This window comes from Phoenix dactylifera, chromosome 16, assembly GCF_051530095.1.
Source record: "Phoenix dactylifera cultivar Ajwa chromosome 16, Ajwa_hap1_PhDact_Kaust_v1.1, whole genome shotgun sequence".
NCBI classification, from domain to species: Eukaryota; Viridiplantae; Streptophyta; class Magnoliopsida; order Arecales; family Arecaceae; genus Phoenix; species Phoenix dactylifera.
The window spans coordinates 12587327-12611438 of record NC_143205.1 but is presented as its reverse complement, the minus strand read 5'-3'; the positions used below and the strand labels follow the sequence as shown (position 1 = coordinate 12611438).

Below are 24112 nucleotides of genomic sequence, written 5' to 3'. Positions count from 1 at the left end.
GCAAAGTGACACTTAGACCCACGTCTACAATTGCTGAAGTTGGGATTTAGTATCTAGGTTCAAGGGCTTATCTTTGTGAGGGACATCAATATCCCACAATTTTAGTGGGATGAATTGTATGCAGACGGCTGGGGAGTGATGCTGCATTTGCTATTCCTCATTGGAATGTGCACAAGGACTGCTCCAACGAACAGCCAGCGCCCCAACCCAAAGTATTAAACGTATCTCTCTCCTTAGCAAATGGTCCAAAATATTAATAAATGTCACGTTACCTTTTGCAAATCTACTCCATAATCCACTCGCGTTCTCTCTCCTCGACCAGTGATCCCAAAGTGGTCATGGGGTCTCCATTGATGTTACGTGTGGTGGTTCCAAGTGGGTCTGGGATTAGCTTTATTTTGTGAGCCGCAGGGAAAAGAGGAAAAGCGACCGTAATCTTTTTGCTTTGACTAATGGCGATTGGCCACTGTTTCTGTCCTCAGCCACATTTATTATTCAATAACTCCTCCCCCTTCCCCTTCTAATCACCTGCATTTTTTATTTATTGTCTTGTCTATTGTTTCTCCATGATTAAGCGACGATTTCTTGCAGACTTGCACATGATGGATACTAACTGCTTTAATAAGCATCCGGGCCAAGTTTTTTTGAGACTATTGATTTCATCTACACCGGAGTGGATCTAATCATTTTTTCTTAATTTTTGCAGGCATTTGTTATAGAAATTTTCAGCCATTGATCGTTATAGCAACTGTTATAGAATTATAATGAAAATAATAATGATATTGTTATCCAAATCAATGTACGTAGTAGTAGTCTAGCACAGACCTCTTTGTAGAGTAATTTTTTTACAAAGAGAATATTTCAATATTATTTTATTAAAAGTTCCAAATATCAAATGATGGCTTTTAGTCGTTTTATAATGAACCATTATAATATTAAACAACCATTTAGAATAGTTGTTAAGTGGGGGACCCAAAGTCATTACATTGACTTATTTTAGACCATATTATCTAGCAGATGGTGTGCATCTTCTAATTTGGGATGTCCCAAGGGTCAAGAGTCAAGATCTTACCAACTATCCCTTCCTCAATTAATAATGAAAGAAGAAAGATTAGTAAATTATTAATAATGGGGAAAAATCAGCAATTTAGTACAAAAGTTGTAAAGCACTTAAAGATTCACTAATTTTTAACTTTTCCTTTATAAATAAGGTTCAAATATTAAAAAAATTGAAAAGCACTTTGAATGTGTTCTTTACTGAAAAAAATTTTTTAAGTGCTGGTTATCTATGCATGAAAAATTTACCAAGATTCAAGTAATTTTATATTTGGCAACAAAATTAATAAGTTACGCCAATCCCCTCGTGCCACAGGCAAAGAGTTATATTTGTACACATAATTAGAGATCGGAGCATTATTCTTACATATAAATCTACCGGATTTATTTTTTTTATATATATGTAGGAGGGACGGTAGTGATAGAACTTTTTGATCAGTTAAATTTCTTACCAAACTTTGGTGAATCATTAATTAGAAGCAGAGTAAAAAGCAAATCCTACCAGAGATATAGAGCAAATATAAATATAATAAAATATATTTTCTGTACAAGTTTATATCACTATTTACCGAGCAACGAGTACTATCGATGGGATACTTTTCCTAAGGGATTACTGTTTACTATTATAGCCATGATATTACAATTTCAAGATGTGATAAAAGCCATTCTGTATAATTTCCAGAATAGAAAGCTGGTGGCCAAAGTATATTGTGATAAGATATCAGAAAAGTTATGAAAAATAACACTTGGAATATCTTTATTAAACAAATACGGGTAGATCATTAAAATAAAGTGTTATATGATGAGTAGATTTCAAAAATTAAACAAGATGTCATTGAAATATAAGGAAATTGTTATAATATGAGGCCCAACCTTACTCGGCCGGCCAGTTGGCCCAGCCCAGCACCTAAATCAAGGCTCGAAGGCCCGTCCGAACAAAAAATAGGATAGAGCCCTGGTTGAATATGGTGGAGGAGATGAATCCTTCTCCTTGGACTCCACCGGAGGCTAGAAAATCCTAACGTCCATTGTATATTAAGATCTCCTCTCTCCTTCACAACCCTTCGTCGTCAAGTAGCAACTCTCTCGCTCCCTTTTTCTTCCTCTTTCTTCTTTCTACTTCGTCGTTCCCTATTCTTGTGCCCACTGAAAATTGTAGCAGCAGAGCTCGTCTGAGCCAGAGGTAAGCCTCGATTCCCCTTCCTCTTCCTTTTCCTCGATAGTAGGACCTCTTGCCACTGTTTCAAATCTCATGTTTTTTCTGGCACTTCTTTCTCTTTTTCTAGCCACCGATGTTGTCGTCTCTTAATGTCGAACCTTTGATCGACTCTCTCAGCCTCCCACTAATCCTTTTCGGCAGAGCTATGACCGGCCGTGAGCGGCCAACAACCAAAAATGAGGAAGAAGCTCCGATTCCCCACTTTTTTGAGCTTTTCCTCTTGTTTTCTCGTCGGCCAGTCCACCATGACCACAACCGTAGTCCCACCCCTTTCTTCTCCTATGTTGCCAAAAAAAAAAAAAGAGAAAAAAAAAAAAAGAAGAAAGAGAGGACACATCCTTCTCTTCCTCTCCTATTTCTCTCTCTTGTTTCTCTTGTGGCCATATCCTAAATAATATTTTAATTTTTAATCTTACTTGGCTTCTAAGATAATAATAAAATTAATTATATTTTAATAATATTAGAATAGCTGAACCTGACCTATCTAACTAAAATAGAATTTTTAAGTGAGAAAAGGTAAGTAACCTAACGCTTCAAAGTATATTTTCTGACCTTTAGTAAAATTATAATTAGTTTATTAAATTTGATTGTGATCTCTATTTTATATTTGGTTAAAAAGGTTAACCATGTTATTATTAAGGCAATAATTGTTTTAAATATATTATGTATTTTAATACTCTCGTAAGATGAATTTTGGAAGATATGATAGGATAATTTATAAAACTAATTATATATATATATATATATATATATATGTATGTGTGTGTATGTATATATGTATTCTTAGTACGGCTATGATCTGGGGAGCTAGTAGGGATTATTCATTAGGCCTGTCGACTTGAAATCTGAGGAACTAGTTTTGACACCGAGCCAATGGTGATTAGAATACTAGTATCTGTTATTTGGCACTTAGTGCACCTTATATCTGCTATCTAATTCATGCTACTACGTTATGTGGTTATAGTCTAATATTGGATCTAGTATTAGTTTATGAAAAATATTTTTTTGATATATATATATATATATATTATTTAAGATCTAATTTATTTCTAGTCAGTATTATGCTATTAATTATTTATTTGTTCAGCATGCTTGGACCTTACTTTCTTGTATTGTGTTGCTTATTAGGCTGGTATAGCTCATTATTTTTTTCTATTTTTTTAGATTCTGAATTAAAATTGCTTGGGACTTGAAAGAATGTGCTAGATCTTCTAGAGATATACGTGATTATTTGAATTTCTAGTTTAGTTTAGTTAGACTAGTTTAGTTTAGTTTGAACATTTTTTATTGGATTTGAATAATGATAATTAGTTAGCATATTTTAACTTATGTTACTTTGAGACAATTGGTTATGAGAATAATTTGTTTAGATCTTGATTAAATTGATTTTGAGGATCCAAAAATTATTATAATTTGATCAGTAGCCTTATATACTTGTATAGTTCGTCATGCAGATATATAGCGCCGGTTACGGTGTGAGTTCGGAGGATGACATATAATTTTTCTAGGTGTCACGAACATCTTTGAATTAATTAGTACATAGATTCAAGTTTCGAGATAAAACTTGTACATCTAGCATCTGCTATAGCTAGGTGTGTCATCGCTGAACTGACGACACCTAGAAAATTATGACAATTACCTTATGCTTCAAGGACATCAATTATTTTTAGAACAATGGTGACAACCAATTATTCTATCTAGATTCCTCTATGCAGCGGGGGTACAGCCTTGGTCGATTACAATAATCTTCTAGCAAGAGTAAATCAACTAATTTATTTTATTATATAAGAAAAAAATGTATGAGATAATAGTAGTAGTAGCAGCATCAAACATTTTTCAAGTAGTGATTTTGGCTATAAAGGAAGTCAGATCAAAAGGCCTATAACTTAAAAAAGATTGACAATTGGTATGTAATATAAGAGTGGCATGGCTTGACTATGATTTACGTGAAACTTTCATGAGCTTTCTGTATATTAATTATTTCAAATTGCATATTTACTTGTGCATCTTTCAAAAAGTCTATATCTAGCTTGACCAAGATAAGACCCAAACAAGTTTTGAACCAAGATGTAGACTTGTACTAGGACCATCATTTAGTGGCTTTAGATTATGTCCATTCTACTTTCAGGTATGTTCTAGGCCGTGATCAAACTAGCTTCAGACCTTCTAACTAATTCTGCATGCATCAAATTCGCTCCTTTCAAATGCAACTAGAAGAAGTTCAAATTGATGACCGAATCTTAATTTAGATCTATATTTAACTCATAGGTCCTTACTCTAGCATTGGATTAGACATGTCTGGTAGGGGCTGAATATCGAAATTTCCTATTTTATTTTTTGTACATCTTCATTTTTATTTATTTTTATTGGTAGAAAGTTTCCCTGTTAAATCCAACCTATATTATTTTATTAATTAGTTATCATTTTAACTACTGTTCGGAGCCTTCATGATTATGATATTATATTTATCAATTATTTTTATTTCTATCATATCTCAATTTACAAATTAGCACTGACTTTTCATGACAATATAATGCTGGCTTATATTCAAAGTCTTCATTTACTTTTCAAATTATATTTTGAATTAGTAGAATAATAGTAATTTATTCTTTCACTTCTGTTTGAAAATATTTTTATTTCCCAATAGTTCAATCTTTATTTCTAGTTTTTATTTTATCAAAATTTTGTTTTTTATAGTCCAATCCTAATGTCATTTTTTATTTTCCTCAAATGCAAGAATATTTTGCTAGCCATACATTATTTTAGTTGCCATTTTATACAAAAATATTTTTATATTTATTCTCATAAATTTCATACAATTTATATAAATAGCATATATTCTGACTTCAAGACTAAGATAAGGCATATACCTCAAAATATATAAACGAAACGCTAATCTTTGCCAAATCTCTTAAATGAGCTGCACGTAAGCAGCTTAAATTCAGCTCAAAATTAAATCAGTTTGGCCCTCTTGCACTCCTTTTCAATGCCAAAATATAATGTGAAATGAATCAGGAATTTTTATAAAGTTAAACTTTTGCATCCGATTCTGTGCCCCAAGCAAAGCCCGTTCCCGTCGACACAGCCAACTGCGTAAACCTGCAAACCTACGATCTCTTCTCCTTTCCTTTCTCCTCAAGCATAAAAAGGAAAACCAAGACAGTTTGGGCCCTCAACAACAAATATTTACAACTAATCACTGAGCTCATTCCCTGCCTACCCTCTTGCTTGCCTCACAGATCCCTCAAGCACTAGAACAAGGGGCTTCGAGCAGGCAAAAAGGTCCAAAATATGCGGTGGTTTGAGGTTAAGATTTCATAATTTTCAGCATGGAAGGTCATGCGAGGGCAGCAGATTTTCATGGACAAAAAACAAACACATAACTGGAAGACAATATTGAGGCAAAAAAAACAAATCTTAAACAGAAAAAGGTTTCTACATGGTTTCATCCTGAAACCAAGTTATTTTGCATGCCTTGCTGATATGGAACTAGATGGTTTCTGCACCAGTGCGGACATCCGCAAAACAGCCAGGCTAATCAAAGCAAGAACTGATATACAGTGTGATCGAATTTAATTAGTTTCTGCGACTGATCTTTTCCATTTTCTTTTCAACCAAAACATTCCAGTACTCGTCAATTTTAACGGAATGGGATATTTCAAATTCCCAGTGGTTAACAGTCCCCTGACAGGACGCATTGGGTCAAAAATAGGCAATCTATTGAACATATTTTACTTGTACATGTAAAAATAAGTTTAGCATATGACTGATACCGAATCCCACGATTAGCCATTTAAAAGACTGACGATCATCAGGTATTAGTGAATCTCATTCTGTTGGATTTCAGGATGTTCTTCTTGCTGTATTTCAGGAGGTTCTTCTGGCTGTATTTCTGGAGGTTCGCACGGTCTCCATACCGTCCCTTGAGGCTCATCCATTAAAGCAATACCCTTTGCATAGAGCTCTTTCCTGATTGCATCTGATATCTCAAACTGCTTGTTCTTCCTTGCTAAGGCCCTCTGTTCAATCTGCTGCATAACTTGTTCCTCTAACAGTCCAGCTCTCTTAAGCGCCTTCTCTTTCAGTTGCCTCAAAACCTGGCAAATTGAATAGAGTGTAACATGAAAGCCAAAAAAAAAAGAAACAAAAATCCCAGAGGACTGAAAAAAAGCTTTCTTAAATGAGCGAAACAATTTCCAGTCTACACACTTGGATTACCTCAGCAGGTAAGGAAGAAGGCATTAGACCAAGGATACTAACAACATCCTTAACTTCCTCCTCCAATGCACGCAGCCCCTGAATTAACTGTTGCTGCCTCTTCCCCTACACAAAGTACAAAATCAGATTTATAGGTAAGAAAAGCTAGCTGAACCAAGCAAAGCCCCAACAGCAAGACTGCTCTTCTACACTAAAGTCAGTTCTAGCCTATGAGTGGCAGATAACTGGTAATTCTTTGGGCACAAGCATACTCATTTAGGTATAGCAATATAATTGCGAAAAATAGATGAAGAAAACTATACCTTGGACTTCTTCAAGTCTTTCACACTACTGTTTATGGCCTTCAATGGATCCATCAAATCATCCAAGACAGCAGTTGTATGCAAATCATCTGACATTGAAGCCAAGAAGTCGACGTGGAACTTGTTGATCAATTTTTGGGTTTCATCCGGGACTCGGCACTGAAAGCTTTCCTCACAAAACGGCAACAGAGCCATTGCACAGTCATGCAGAGTCTACATGTCATTACAAACAAATCACTCAAAGTTAGATATGCTTTGTGTGCATACATCAAAGGTTCCTTGAGATTATATAATCTACCAGAATTATGCAGAGTGTATGACCCTAGTTTGCCAGCAAACAGTTGAGTGTATACAAGCATCAAACTGTTAAATATATCACATACCTGAAATATGTAAAAAACACGATCTGATGCAGTATCAAGTTGTCTGTCTGAGTAATTTACATCAGCCCGATAATGTGTACGCATCAAAAAGAACCTCAAAGCCAACGGATGATATTTTGCTATAATCTGCAATGCAAAATACAGTTACAAGATATTTTCCATATATGAAAGGCCAAAACCATAAAAAAAATATTGCTGGTAGAAGATGAGGATGAAATGAAGCCATGGCATATTTCCCACCCCTTACATCTTGAATTGTGAAAAAATTGTCATCTGACTTGGACATTTTCTGATTATCCTTGTTAACAAAGCCATTATGCATCCAGTAGTTCACATTGCTTTCTGAATTAGCGGCTCGGCTCTGTGCAAGTTCATTTTCATGATGAGGAAATATCAAATCCTTCCCTCCACCATGAATATCAAATGCATGACTTAGATAATGAGAACTCATGGCACTGCATTCAATATGCCATCCTGGTCTTCCTGGGCCCCAAGGACTCTCCCAACTTGGCTCACCAGGTTTAGCAGACTGAAAAAAATAAAACAGAAAAAAATAGAATAAAAGTAAATATAGACTACTATCAAGGATATGCAAGAAAAGTTAATCAGGTATCGCCCACCTTCCACAATGCAAAGTCCGCTGGATTTCGTTTTCTTAAATCAACAGAAACCCGCCCCCCTCCACCCGCACGGTTATCATCCAACTTCCGTCCAGATAGACGACAATAATCAGGGAAACTATCAACAGAGAAGTAAACATCGCCATCTAAAGTATAGGCATGGCCATTATCGATTATCTGTCAGTAAATATAAATCATTAGAAACAAAAGATATATGCCTGAAAGAGTTAAATAAAGAAGTGAAAGATACACACACAATCAGGAAAACCATTTAAGCATCATCTATGTTTTGAATCATATAGGTGTAAGATACAGACTTCAGCTCTAGAGAAGTAGTCCTGAGTATAAAAACAAGAGTGAGTGACGGTAGGTATAACCAAGGAGAAGATTATGCAGATAAAAGAGGAACAGTGATTCTTTTACCTAACCTGAAAAGGATAAAATCCATGAATCATCATTTATGACGAGTAAAGAATTCATTAGCAAATATCTGAAATAAAAACTTCCCCACATGCATAATAAATTAGTTTAACACAGAATTGTGATGACCGTAAGGTCCTGGAATATTAGAGAAGAAACACTTAATGAGCTCTCACTCAATAATAGCATAAAAACATTAATTGAACAAAGAAGGTCGATTGACCAATATAATGAACTCCCTTGACCTATCTGTAGTGCTTCCTTCACCACATACAATCATCTGTGAGCTGCTAGATTTGCAGAATTTACTTCTCAGGCATAGCCGGGGAGAGCAAAATCAAGAACTAACAAACTTGGTGGACTAGTCTAAAGAAGGATATATAATCATTGACGGACTGATTCCAGTTGCAACCTGGAAACTACAATTCTGTGTACCACATCATACTTTTCATTCAAAATAATGTTTCCTGTTCAATGTTCCAATGAAACTTCAATTCCTGCAGAGTCAATTCCATATTCATGTGCACATTGTTTATCACAGAACTTTTCTCAAAATATACAATTCTTGAACCTATCCCTGCCTCTGACAGAATATATCATAAGATACCACACTCCTCAAAACTGAGGAAGCTGCATCTATGACCTAAGTTGAAAATAGTTATTCCAGCTCCAGAAGGAAAGATGCAGCTCACAGGTTAATCATGTGATGCTCACTAAGGTTATGCCATCCACCCCTTTCCATGATCCTCAATTTTACAATCATCAGCCAAATTTTCCTCATGATGTGACATCTCAGTATGCATCCAACGTTTTGATTCTTTTGTGCAGTAAGTCCGCTGCTGCAGCAAAATTTCATGGTTTTGACTTCCAATATCCTAAGAATGAGATTGGCTTCAACTGATGCACTCTTTTTATTCTTAGCCCACTTGATCTCCACAAACTTGATTATATGAGAGGGCCAAACAAAATTGAACTTGATGTCAATTTACACAATATATTATTTACAATAGTCAATATATTTTTCCACTGATCATGTAATTGCTTTCTTACCAAAATCAAATTCCACCCATCAGCAAGCACTTTCAGTCCAGGATTGCTAGTTCATCTAGAACAAGAAGTGCAAAACCATCCAAAGCAAGGACTGCAAACTGGTGCAGGATTTGTTCTGGGATCACATGCCCCTCTGTCAATACTATACATTAGCAACTTTTAGAAGGAAGAAAATCAAATCTCCAACTTTGACCATTCCCTCATTTGTTTGCCCTGTGTATAAGTGCTAACAATCCAACATGCTAAAGCACAGTGATTTATTTTATCTACATCACTTAAATGCTTTTCCAACCTTCAACCATTCCATCATCATTACTCTCTTCTGAACATTCCGATGTCAAAATAGTAGAGGTTATTAACAGGATCATTCTGCAGATTTGTTCAATATCAAAATTTAGTTGGGCAGCCTAAAAAAGGCGCCTATTTCATGGAAACAAAAATGGGAGAGCTCTGAAAGTTGTTCACTTCTATTACTTTTCTTGAACCTCTGGGTTTTTCCCTAACTTGAACAATCTTAATTAAAATTCACAAACAAAAGATTGCCTGTTTTCAGAGACATGCTATAAAGAGTAGAAAATACCTTGGTTATCATGTCCTTAATGTGGTCAATGTGATCAGAAACACGTGGCTCATGGGTTGGAGGCAGGCACTGAAGTTCAGCCATATCATTCAGGAATTCTTTGGAAAACCGGCCACTCAAAGCTAACGGATCCTCCCCTGCTTCATTTGCTCTTTTGATAATCTGCAAAATTGCCGACAAGTACCTTTGAGCTAGAAAACAAAAGTCAAATGAATTATCTGAGAATATTATAGGCATTATAGGCAACAAATTAAGGAAAACAAAACAAAAGGTAGAACACCAAGGATCACAACAGAATCCTCACTAGTGACAGAATACCTCTCTTAACAGCAAATAACACTGGTTTTTTTTCAAAGTGAAAATTAACTGTTATGGATATAATTATAATCACCAATAAAACATGGTCTATGGCTCCAGCTTATAAGCTTCAGATATATAAAAATTTTAATCATGAAAACTTGATTAGTTCAGAAAATATTTTTCATTGTTTGTTTAATGCGTGCAGATAAACTTTAAAATGGCTTCTTATGATCGCAAAGTTCGTTTAACAAGAAATCAACTATGAAAGTATTTATATTTGAAAGGAAACCAGCCAGACCAAATTTCTGGTTAGATCATCAGCTACAGCTCTGATTGTCTTAGTACATGTAATTCAATGTTATCATGCATAGAAATGTTTGTGATCGCAAGGAGTCTGCAAATTTCTGAAGCTCTTCCATTGCTGGTGCATGTGATGAGTGATGGTCCACTCACATTTACCACTGCATAAGGATAAAGCATTTAAAAACAGTTACAGGGAATATTACTGCAACAGCTGAACCAGATGAACGTTTGATACCCTCACAACAAAGTTTACCTTTTACCCTATATTCATTTCTCCTTCCTACTTGGAGTAGGGCCCAGCATTTAGAAGCTGTTTTTTCTACTTTGTGCCTGATGACAGTATTATTTCTCACAAATCCAGCAAATGAGATAAAACCAACACCCATAAGTCCTTAACCACAATCATTTGAACTGTTTAATGGACTGATTCATCTAACCTAGTGACAAGTCATTCAATTCACAACCTCTGCAACAACTAAGCTGATAATGCAATATTCATGGATACTGGGGTTACATCAAATCCAATCGATGGAGCCAAACCTGATTTACTCATATATAAGGGGTGCAAATCCAATAATGATCTGGTCAATTTATGGATTCCATATGATTCCATATCATATGCATATTAAGATTCATGATAGATTGCATCTTGTATTTAGACTTCATAGCCAAGGCAGTATACAGTATTACTGAGATATGTTTTTTACAATAGCACTGCTTCCCTCAAGTTTTTTTATTTGCTTCCTCTTCTTGCTAGCCAATTAATGACTAACACAGCATCAGCAGCTTAATCTGTCAAATGTCTTCGTTACAAGGCACGTAGGATGAAATTAGTTTCCCCATAGTCAACACCTCTTTCCAACACAAAGTATGGAGTCAATCCAAAACTAGAAACCACTAAGGTACGTGAATGATGCAATCAAATTTGATGTTTCAAGTTACTGGAGTTTTATTGTACTTTTCAATTTTCCTTTAGTTGTCATTTTCTGCTTTAGCAGGGGTGTTGAACAGCAGCCAGCGCTGTTTTGGTCATACTTTTCAAGTTTCCTTTAATTGGCTATGAGTGCTAAGAGAGTCTAATATGTCTATGTTTAGTAGGTTGTCCAGGAACTTTATTTCCTATTAAAAGAGTCCTAGTAGGGTTAGGAAAGAGGGCTGCCTGATTTTTTAACACAGGACTATGTCTGCTGCAGGGAAAAAACAGAACATGTGGATTCTATTTTCGTGATTAGAACTGGTCACGGGCTTTCTTCCTTCTCCCCTACCTTCTTCTATTCTTCTTCCTACTTTGCTTTGCGACCCATTACAAATCCTTTTTTTGTTATCTTATATGCTAATATCTGCCTTTAAACAGAAGATATCTGACTGATAATCAGATCTGAGGTCATTTTCTACCAACAATCAAAAGACAGGCTTCAATTTGCCCGCAGAATTCAGACCTATTTACTTTTCTATAATCTTTTGTAACGTCTAATTCCAATTGGGGATCACATCAATGAACTGTTCTAATCATTAGATCACAATAAAAAAAAATTATTCATAGCTCTATGTTGGCTTTGAGAAGCCCCATCTTTGGCCATGGCCCCTTGGTTGCAATGTGAGGATTGAATACACGTTGTCCTTGTTCCATGCTAAAAGAGCAGCTTTTGTTTCTATTTCCTCGACAAGTGACAGAAATGAAAGAACCAAAACTAGTTGCAAAGCTCCTATTCGTTCTCATGAATTCTAAATGTTGTTATAGTGGACATGTAACTGTTAGCAAGATACTTCTTCTGTTTTTATTATCTTTGGTATGGTAACTTAATGTTTTAGGATCTATATGGTAAATCAAGTGCCTTATAACTTATTATGGCCTGTTTCTAGCAACATTTAACTCGATAAACTAGTAAACTGATAACTCTGTTGATTTAACCAGCCATCTGCAGCATGTCTTCTATACAAATTCCTCTTTAAATCCTCTTATAGGTTGGGAAGGTACAACAATTTCCCTTTCAATCATTTGACTGACTGGTACCAGTCCATCAAAGGTGCTGTTTGGAATCCTGCAAATGAAATTGCAGTGTAGCTCAAGTTACAGTGCAACTGAGTTGCACATAATCGAGTTGCATTGTTAGTTGAATTTATACTGTTTGGAAGGTTGCAACTGTGGATCCTGTAATTACTGTTTTTCTGTTTGGATAGCTGCAATTGAGAGCTGTAAGTTGAAAGAATCTGCTTGATTGGATGCAACAACAGGAGATGCAGTGACCCCATAACTTGGGTGGTGAGCTTGCCTCCAGTCCCAAATGATATGCAATATTTTTTTAGACATTCTTTCAACCAACTGTAGTTAACTGACTTATTTTGTATAATTTTGTGCCATGATAATTTCATGTTTGACTAATATAGAATGTCCCATCTGTAATTTCAAGTAAACCAAGATATTTAAGATACAAACTACATATTACCAGACCATCATTCAAAGTATCAAAACACCAAAACATTGAAGTAACAAGTATCAAAATGATCCAGCATGAACTTAGTCATATGTTTAACCATAGTTACATCACCATATAATAATTAAATCTAGTTAACATCAATGACTGAACATTGATAATTTTTAATGGCTTATTTGTTGCCACAAATAAGCTCTAACTATCCTCGATATGCTTATTATATAGGGAATTAGCATGTTCATAACAACACAATAAAAGCAACAGCTGCGACAACTTATAACAACATAATATAAGCCAATAATAACTACTACAAAAATTAACACAACGTAAATTTCTTAAGTTCATGCCCACTGTCATATGCAATCACAAAACACCATAACCTAAATAGATAAATGTTCATAGACACATCCAAGTACTAAGCTGATCTTTTAAAATACACCAACAGAAGTGCAACAAAACATCATAAACATCCATATGCTAATATAAAGACCAGAGACAATAACTTAAAACCTCCGTAGGAAGAATGTGGATGATTCTTAAAAGTTTTTTATGAAGCTCCAGCATTCTTGCCATAAAACCCCTAGCCTGAGCATTATTCTCCAAAAGATAGTCATAGGCTTCATCTAGTAATGCATTTGGAAATTCGTCACCCCAACTTCATGATCTCATCAAATTTGCCAGCCAATGTTGTAACCATTAAGCGCCATGGATGCAACACAGAGAGAATCGTCAATCTCAGCGAGTTTTCTATGTTTTTTTTGGTATTCCTTCTCGAGCTTCTATTTCTTCCGTTAAGGGAGATTCGAGAAAAGATGGAATAGGAAGACGTGTTTCCAGAACGAACAAGATACGAGTGGAGAAGGGGAAGTTAGCAAAGTTAGCAATCAGTGAAACGATTTCTGTATGAACAAAGTATCATTTCCCTTGTTAGCAGCGAATCTCTCTTTTGGAATCTCTCTTCTGTTATGGGATCTCCAAAGCTACCCGCCCTACTAAAGAAGTTCGCGAGCAAGGGACATGCCGAACACCTACCTTTCCAACTAAGTCCAACGCGAGGACCCTTTCATTGACGATGCGCTCAAAGGGCAGCGGTAGTATGCCCTCAGGACTATAGGCCACCAAGATGTGGCGGTACCAATGCCGATGAAACTTCGGAAAGGTACGCCGTTAGAGTGAGTGCGCCCGCGCTCCACTCCTTCGACTGATTGTTCGCATCGGGATACGTTGGACTGGAAAAAGGCGATGGCCTCCTGTACTTGGCCCAAGATTCGTTGCCAAAGCTAAAGCATTCGGGTAAACATACATACCCTATAGATTCCTTAGTCTATGGATAGTCCCTTACTCTGTATATCCTGTCAGTGCGGTAGCTTTAGCCATTGATTGAAGCGGTAGAAGCTAGTCGCCAGAAGCGAAGCGATCTTCCGGGCCGGGAAGGAGGCCTTTTTCTGTAATGAAATTATCCGTAAAGCTAGCAAATGGAGCCCTGAACTAGCCGCTTCATCCCCGAAACCCGGTTCCCAGCTGATAGATGGTGAATGAAGCCTCCTTGGCCCCTAATCCCCCTTCGTCAAATATATAACCATAAACAGCTTAATCCCCAAAAATGCGCCTTTGGTGTCACATCAGGAAAACTTTAAGGGTTTTTCGTGAGTCAAAGATGTAAAGAGGTCGACCCTGCAAAAGTCAAGGCCACCCAAGAAATGCCACCTCCATTGGTGGAGAAATGCAAGCTTCGAGAAGTCTATAGGGAAAGTATAAGCCTATTTGTTTGTACCATTTGAATTTCCCTCTCTTCCTAAGTAATTGACTAATGTGGCCAATTCAAATTAAATGGATGTTAGTGTTTTTTTCTGACCAGCAAACCCATGTTAATCCTGTCCTCTCTTTTATAAGATCAGGACTGTGTTGGGGGCCAGATTTCTGAAACAGAAAACAGAACACTTACCTCATCCACCCCTCCAAAACTTTAATGCTTTAAATCTGAATTGATGAGGACATTAAATCCAGCAAATCCATGTGCATCATAGGCTTCATCTAGTAATGCATTTGAAAATTCATCACCCCAACTTCATTATCTCATCAAAGATTGGTGGAGAAATGCAAGCTTCGAGAAGTCTTTAGGGAAAGTATAAGCCTATTTGTTTGTACCATTTAAATTTCCCTCTCTTCCTAAGTAATTGACTAATGTGGCCAATTCTAGTTAAATGGATGTTAGTGTTTTTTCTGACCAGCAAACCCATGTTAATCCTATCCTCTCTTTTATAAGATCAGGACTGTGTTGGGGGCCAGATTCTGACTCAGAAAACATAACACTTTCCTCATCCACCCCTCCAAAACTTTAATGCTTTAAATCTGTATTGATGAGGACATTAAATCCAGCAAATGCATGTGCAACCCAGCAAGACTCAAGCACACCAAGAATTAGATATCCAGGGGAAGTGGCTGTCCTTGCTAAAATCTCTGCACGAATTAAGTAAACTAAATATTTGATTAGTATCAGAAGTGGCAATCGTCATTAAATCTAAGATTAACATAACAGTGTGTAGCTCAAACTATATAAGTCAGTTTGCTCCACATTGATCAATGGACCTAAAATAGAGATCGTCATGTGATGTGCATTTCTCAGACCCTCCCTGAATAACCACTGACTGGCAACAATGTATGACTAGTTGAGAAAAGGACAAGTCGCATAAAACATAACCAACTCTGATTCCCTTTCCCTCTGAAAACAACCCGATGATAAATCAAATAGGATCCAATAAATCATGTCACGTAGATAATTATCAAGTCAGGATTAAGTATGAGGGTAATCTCAGAACTGTCATATGACTCGTAAAGTCTGCAAGATAACATACAGCTACAATCAACAGAAAAACAATGATCAGAACAGCAAATCCTTGAAAAATCCAGAGTCTCATGCATTCTTTCTCCAGAGATCTTCTTCAGTAATCATCAATTATATTCACATAAAAAATGCGATCAAGTAACTAGGCATGCTCTGCTGTAATATAATTCTACTCAGCATATGAAAGCCCCTTCCTCTTTCAATCCTTATTTTTACAAAGGCTGATCATCACTGTTGACAAAACATGATTGTCATCAAGTCTACCTAAATGAACTGATAATGGGAATCAATAGTTCAAGTTAAAAATCCTAAAATTGATCTTCAGCAAATCATCCAAGTCAGGTCAACAGATCCAATATATGAGATATAATACAAGTAATAGTTCAAGCCAGGGCTAGAGATGGCTTAGGGCTAGAATTGGTGATCTACCTGAGATGCAAGGAATTAGATGTAAGGCCAGATGAGATGCCAGATACATCAGAGATCCTACCAGTGGAAATTCTCCACCGCCGGATCGAGGTGAAGGTCCACTTGAGCCAGTCCTAGACAAAGTCTTCTAACGCCATTGCCTCCCTTGGCAGGTCGTGCCTCAGCTTCCAGAGGATGGTTACCGACGGCCATTCTCCCAGTGATGATCTGGGCTTTGAATGCCAAACCTTTGGCTTCAAGGATGGTTGATGCTTTGAAGGAGAGGAAGGATTTTAGGCAGCTGAGAGGATTTTTTTCCATGTGTGTGAGAGAGAGAGGGAGGGTAAGGAGTTAGGGTTTGGAGAGTGAAAGAAGATAGGGAAGGAGGAGGTTTTGTTTGGACTTTGGAGAGTGAGAAAAAATAGAGAAGGAGGAGGTGATGGAAGTGCTTAGAAACCCCTCTCAAAATGGGAGCTTACACGATGCGATCAGGGTGTATTTCTATCAACACCACTCAGCATGATTCAAGCAGCTGTAGGTCAACCTGCAGCCAATTTGGCTGCTGGCTGCGGTCAAGCTGCAGAAAACTGGGCCTCAGTTACAACCCGAGAATAGCCTGGCCAACAGCAAGTAATTGAACTACTAGATTCCAAACAGATGAGATGGGCCGTGATGCAATTTAACCTGCAGTGCAACTTCTACTACAGGGTTCCAAATAGCCTAATAGTGGATTTGCGATGGTGGTGCTATCAACCGCATGGTCAATATGCTAAATTATCTTATCTCTTTGCTCTTTTGCAAGGGAAGACTGAAGACTAGCATTTGGAAATAACTATATCCTTTTCTTGATACCGTATCACTTCTTCATTATCCAATTCATCACCATTTCATGTTTATGGCTTAGACATAAACTTGTTTTCTATTACCCAGATTGCACTCAGTTATAATTGACCTATTGAAGGTAAAGACTAAAGATCAATATATTCCTCATGCATCCTAGTAAGTCTGAATTTTGTGCTAACGTGTTAAGGAAGTCATCCCTCCCTTGCAATGTAGCAACAGCATTTATCTATAAGCATGGTCCTTTAGTGAGTCAAGGTTATCATGCATCTTGCATTGTGTCTCCCATCCATTTGAATTAATGATTGTCATTTAGATGCAGTTTGCTACCTTTGCTAATCAATGTATGCCCTTTTTTCAATCAAATAGATTGTTATGTTGAACTTTTTGGATAGGGCTGTAAATGATCTGAGTTGCTCATGAGCACCTCGAGATCAGCTTGCTAATAGCTCAGCTGAGCTCAAACAGTTTCCAGAGGTTGGTCAGAAACGAGCCGAGCCTAAAAAAGGCCAGCTTGAAGAAACAAGGTAAAGATCGGCTCAGAGCTTATACAAACCAAGCTTGAACAGCCCGAGCTCAGCTCGAGCTCGAGCCGAGTTTGAGCATCTATTTAAAGCACCAAGCCAAGCACAAGCAGCTTGATAATCGGCCAGGTTTGGCTCGTTTGCACCCCTATTTTTGGACCAACAGAAAACTATTATAGTGAACATATAAATAAATGCATAAAAAAAAAAATTTATGAGTGGAGCCTGTGAGACTAAGATATGAATCCTATAAGCAGGATGGAAATAGCATCATGTATATTTATTATTAAGATTACTTAATTTTCCTTTTTTTTTGCTAACATGGGTAATTCACACTGTTCTAGTATGAATACAACCAAAGAAATTAAAAAGTAACATATCCCAGAATGCCCTCGGGGCAAGTGAACAATCCCTCCACAGCACATTGCACTCGAAGAGTGTGAATTACCTGCCTTAGCAAAATAAATAAATAAATAAATAAAAATATAAATATATGCAGAGCAGCAGAGGTACAATCAACTTATTTGACTTGTGACTTTTTTTCGTTGTGTCAAATCCTGATCATAACTTGTCGGTTAAATGATGAGTCTGCCCATGCATCTGATTCAGCATAATCAGTAAACATGTGCATCAAATTTGGAGCACATATTTTTTTACTTGACAAATCAATAATTGTGCTTGATCCAGCTTATTGCAAATGGGCTGATAATTAAACGCCAAATGTAAAAAGGATTTATTGTAAAAAAAAAAAGAAGCTAATCATGTCCTATTAGCTATCTAGCCCTGCCATTGCATTATGAGATCCAAGCCCATATGCTCCCCGCTCCCCACCCCCTTGGAAAAAGAAAAGTTCAATTTAAATGTGTTATTCCAGAAGCCCTTGTAAATTATTGCAACAGCAATTTTGTTTCTTCCGGGCCACAATGCTGCGGTCATTATATTTCAGCTCAAACCCTAAACCAACCAGCATTATCAACCAGAAGCTTGAATAGATAGTATAAACAAAGACATATATAGCATATAACACAATCACCTACACCTATGCTCGCTTGGAAGTATATTAGTAAGTTCAATAGTGGAAATTCCTAATGTCCATCACAAGTCAATCACTAATTGACCTTTCTAAGACCAGAAAGTGCTGTACAGGTTAAGAAACTCAGGTAAATAGCATAGATGAGGTGAATTTGATGGATGCAATTATATCATACAACACTTATGTAGTCTCATAGTTTCTCAACAGTGTACCAAAAATTATACTCTGAAAACAATAATTATGTAAAGATTTCCTGACCTTGTCATCAATGTCGGTGAAGTTCCGCACATATTTAACTTCATATCCCAAATGCTTCAGATACCTGCTCCCAGGTGATTAGCAATATAAGAGTCACTAAACAATACATATATGAAAAAAAATACACACAAATATTCTCAATAGTAAAATAGCTAGTTGAGCATCTTAGAATAGCCATGTACATCAGAAAACATAATATCAATGAGAAGCACTTCCCTAAATTGAATAACGAGACTCAATAGCCACCACTAGCAAGATACTATATGATAAAGGGCAATGATTTACATGACTGCATGCCCACATCTTGCTACAAGATGCATCAAATGCATGTAAAATAATGTTTTTTAACTTCAAATTATCAACATAGTTCCAGATAGAACCTTAAAATACAGAAAATCAAAATTACACAGTTAACGAAAACAAAGAAGTATTTATATGCTTAACAAGATTAGCAACTCAGAACGATCCTATATTACCTTTATGCACAGAGTCTAAAAGCAAAATAACAAGTTGGGCAGCTCAGATTAATTATATGTGCCAGAGAGCATAACACTAATCAGTATCAATTCCCTGATCTGAATATCTGAGATCTAATGGCCATCACCAACAAGAATATCATAGGATCATGGGCAAACTAGTATATGGCTACAACTTGCAGGAAGTAGCATCACATGAAGTGAAAATAGCTTCTCTTGAACCTACCAACAATTCAGAAAGTTTAAGAGAATAAAAATTAGATTATGATGGGTAGATAATCAAATTTAGCAATGAGAACATAATGTTGATGGATTTTGAAACTGCTGGACTGGATCAATATCCCAAACTGCATTATATGTATTTACAGTAACTTGGCCTGTTTATATGCAGTACGCTATTCACCTCAATATGGGCCATGTCTTCAGCCCATTCATCTGACTTAAATATAACAAGTGAGCAGGCCACCATGGGAGGTATTTTGTTTTTCAAGCACCCTGTAACAGTTAGCTTAGGAAAAAGAATGAGGGGAACACAAAGCATGGTAACCAAGTACGGATATTGTGCTTCATTTTCTTTCATTCGTCTTCTACTTTTTTATTTTCTTCTTCTCCTTATACTCCCTTGCTATGTTGCACTCAAAATCCTAGTAAGCTACTTTGGTTGCTTCCATATAGGGATTAAATTTAAATTCCGCAACAATTTAAGGATTTAGGAAGAATTCTTTTTGGAAGTTACACTTTAGTTCTTTTTATCTCCATATGCATCCAGAGTATATGATAAGAACCTATTTCTCTCCAGTATATTCTTGTTCTCTTCTCTGGCATTAATTCTTCCATAAGATTGATAAGAAGTTCTCAAATGCCTCCTTTAAGATGCACAAATTAACTACAGCAGAAGTACAGATGCCCAAATTGAGAATTTTTTTTTCTTGAGTTGATATTCAATTTACTCAAGATTCAACAAGAGAGAAAATTTATTATTAAATATTATGTTTCCCATATTAACCTTCAAATAGTGATTAAAATGAATTACTACTGCATTTTGCTAGCAGGCATACTTTTACCATATAAAGGAATAAGAGCCCCTGTTCTTCACATGTAGTGGTGAGATGCAATACAGAGGTTGTGGTAAGAATATAAGGATCATCAGCTGATGAGTTCACCTTGATGAAAAAAGGAATCGCATTAAAACAAAGCTAGAGCATGACAGAAGACTGGAACAAAGAGTGTTCCCATTATGGACTGTTCGATCACAGTACCAAAATGCATCAAGTTTAACATAGAAAACAAGCATTCAAATCATGCACTTATTTGTCTAGTGAATCAACATGAGCTCTCATCTTCTGGCACATGGTTGATTCAAAAAGAAGGTATAGGAGGAACACAACAAGCACCAAAATCTTATAATATTACCATATTTACGAAATATTGTAAAGATACTCACAGTTCCAATCTATCATCATTTACATCTGGACCAAAATTGTTGAACTACTCAAAGATGAATTTTTCCTTAACTACATGGAGACCAAGTCTATTACAAAGATCGATAATTTAAACACAATTCATATAATCCTCCCACATCTATGACTCGCAACGCACTAGCAACTTGGATCTAAATCTACAAGAATTGTTTATCCCACTGTCATCGACTCATCACTCCCAACCATCAAAACCCCCTCTTCTAAGTTCCAGAAATTTAAAATTACCCACCATAACAATCAAACTCAATAAATCCGAATCCAAATGCAATGCAATCAAAAGAACGAGAACAAGATTGAGACTGAGAGATAGACCTGTAGAGGACGTCGAAGGCGACGTAGGCGCGGGCATGACCAATATGGCTGAAATCGTAGGGGGTGACACCGCAGACGTACATCGATACCTTCCCCTCCACCAGCGGCTTGAACACCTCCTTCTGCTTCGTCATCGAGCTGAAGAGCACCAGCTCCGGCTTCCCCATCCCTCCCCCCAAACCCTAACCCTAACCCCAAGCCTAACCCTAGACAAGGAAAAATAGAAGCGACGGCGGCGGATCGATATCGGTGAGACGGGAAAGAGAGCGCGAGGAGCTTTTCTTTGTCGGAGGAACGCCCTAAAAATGATATCGGCAACGCTGGATATCGGGGGATAAAAATACCGGCGTCTCGCATTCTTTTAACTTTCTGGAAATCGCCACGTCTCCCCTAAACCCCCCTAACTTATTCTGACTTACGGTTTTTATTTGAACCATGAGGGGTAAAATTGGTATTGTGGCACTAAATAAATCACCTACCTATGGGGTTGGGTAAAAAAATCGGGTTTGTATTTCTGGGGGAGATTGTTGGGTAAACGTAGCAGCATCCGTGTCTTTTGTGTGACCGCGGCGCTTTCACGCCGATGGGAATTTATGACGACCGTATACGAGGGGCGCGCTTAGGTTAGCGGAGCGGAATTTTTATTGTGCTGAAGAAAGCCTTGCTACACGTAATACTTCGAGATTCGCTTATTGTATGATGTATCGTACGATGAACACGAACTTTGAAGAATAACACGTAGAGCGTGGTGTTTCCCGTCCACGTCCCAGTTGAAGATGTTTGTTGCTTTGCAGCGGAAATCCGTCCAAGACCCCAAATTATAAAGACAAAACAAAATTACAGTTTCACGCCTCTAATTTGAGAGATTCTCACTCACGCTCTCCCCTCTATAAAAATTTTCAGTTGGATCCTCTGAGTCAACAAGCTGACATGATGTGATCTTATGCTGTCACAAAAGATATTAATGAACCAATCTTAGTCTATGTCAAGTTAGACCTATATGATGCTTAGCTAGAAAGAATTTGGTTGAAGGCGAGGATAACTCGAACTTGGCCCATGTTTAACCTACTCTTCTCCCAAAATGAACCAATCGAAATTTTGCTTATTTTTATATTGCATCTCTTGTCCAAGCATAAGATTCATGTTTATCAGATGTAGCTGTAGTTCTATGCTAGTCATCAATTTATCGCAACCCTCCTTTATCCAAGCTTGGAATCGGACGGACTTTAAAAGAACATCCTAGTATACAAGAATCAACCATTATGGAGTCTGAGGATAATCAAATATCTACAGCTTTACTCTCGCCCATAAAGAGTTTGTTTTTATATTTCGAACTCATGATCTCTAAGTCATAATAGAACAATTTTACTATTAATCAAAATGAAGCAGAAAAACTAATATACTAATATTAGTGAATTTTATTTTCCAATCATAATAAGCTTACACCAAACATCTACAATGAATCCTTACTTTTTGCAGACTACTTTATAGGTATATTTAGAATAATGCTTTTTGGTTCATGCTTTTTGTGAATAGATAGTTTTAAACACAAGTCTATCTAACCTACTCAAGTTGTATGCCGAATTTCAATAGCACGCCACCTAGTTAATATAAGGCTCACTAGTTATAATTATGCTTACAATAGACTTAAAAATATAATGAAAAAATTAACTTTGGTATCTCAATAAAGAATAATTTTTGGTATTTAAATAATTATCATTATTTTATACATAATTACTAGCAATGTAATAATTGTATCATTATTATGGTCTGGTATCTCTCCTAAAAGAGTCTGGGTATATATTCTTAAGTATGATTTCCTTTCTCCTTTCTATTTTTTTAGATTATAATGCTTGATAAAACTAAAGTAGATGTAATGAGATATTAAGGACTATCTAATAACTCCAATCAAATCTTAACTCACAATGCGAGTACACCACAATTCTCGCAAAGAATATTCCAAACCCTTATTTTCTTGGTAGTTAGTTATTTTTTCTATAGATCAGTACTGGCACGCTAGAAATTTAACAACCAACCCAAGCAAGTATAAAGATTACAAGCTGCACTCGTTTTTTATAGAACACGCATGCACATGTGTATACATACATACATAATATATATATATAGATATAGATATTAAATATATATATATATATTTATATATATATATATATATATATATGATAGCTAGGTTCCTATAAGCTCCATAGTTCATTAACAATTTATGAAAATCAATCATAAGGCCACTTCATGTTACAGTGTTTGTGCAAGAACAACCCCCACCCCCAACCAGAACCACACAAGTATTAGTTTGTTTCCAACGTCGGTTTTCCACATATTTTTCTTGATTATCTTGATAGATATGGTAACAAAAACTTTGTTGATAATAGAATCACGGTTAGCTTTGAATATATTAAAAAGATTATTTTATATATTTTTGATTGTTTTTATCTTTTAAATTAGTACATAATATAATTCTTTTAAAAGCAATGCATTTTTATACCATAAAATATTTGAATTATTATATCTTAATTAGTCAATTTATATTTTTTTATCTGCAAATTCTACGCACTGCACAGGTCTAAATTTTTTTTTTTTCTAAGACCATATGCAAAGCAGCAAAAGCATGCTGAGTTAAGTCCAGATTAAGGATATCTTGTTGTAGAATATTTAGTGACTTGAAAAGTACTCATGCTACAGGCAATTTACAGATTGTCATAGTGGGAAATTATTGTTAATGTAAATAGACAGTGTCTCTGAATTTGGTAATTTGTGGATAGAGAAAAATTTACATGTCTTTCCAAATTACTGTTAGCTGCCACTCAATTCATGTAGAATATTTGTGGGAAAAATAAAATTAGGCTCAAACTGATATCATAAGGTATAGCATGTATTTATAAGGTTCTTAAGGATCATAGAATATGTTATGCTGCAATGTGGGTATATCAACACTTTGCTTTAGCTCCTTTGGTTTTGAGCCAGTGTGAATCTAAGCTTAATCCAGTAGCATGTACACAATCCAAGTTGACAGATCCCTAGTAACCATCTA

At 36.3% G+C, this 24112-nt stretch overlaps 1 protein-coding gene across 1 annotated transcript; it reads right to left on the bottom strand.

The window, feature by feature from the left end:
• Positions 1-5877: 5877 nt before the first annotated feature.
• On the bottom strand, positions 5878-21704 carry LOC103708244 (cysteine--tRNA ligase, chloroplastic/mitochondrial-like). Its single transcript, XM_008793069.6, has 9 exons — positions 21064-21704; positions 18795-18858; positions 9849-10010; positions 7799-7975; positions 7426-7707; positions 7179-7304; positions 6796-7008; positions 6494-6598; positions 5878-6372 (listed from the first exon to the last, which is right to left on the bottom strand). The coding sequence occupies exons 1-9, from the start codon at positions 21228-21230 to the stop codon at positions 6094-6096; spliced, it is 1575 nt and encodes a 524-aa protein (XP_008791291.2). The 5' UTR covers positions 21231-21704; the 3' UTR covers positions 5878-6093.
• Positions 21705-24112: the final 2408 nt, after the last annotated feature.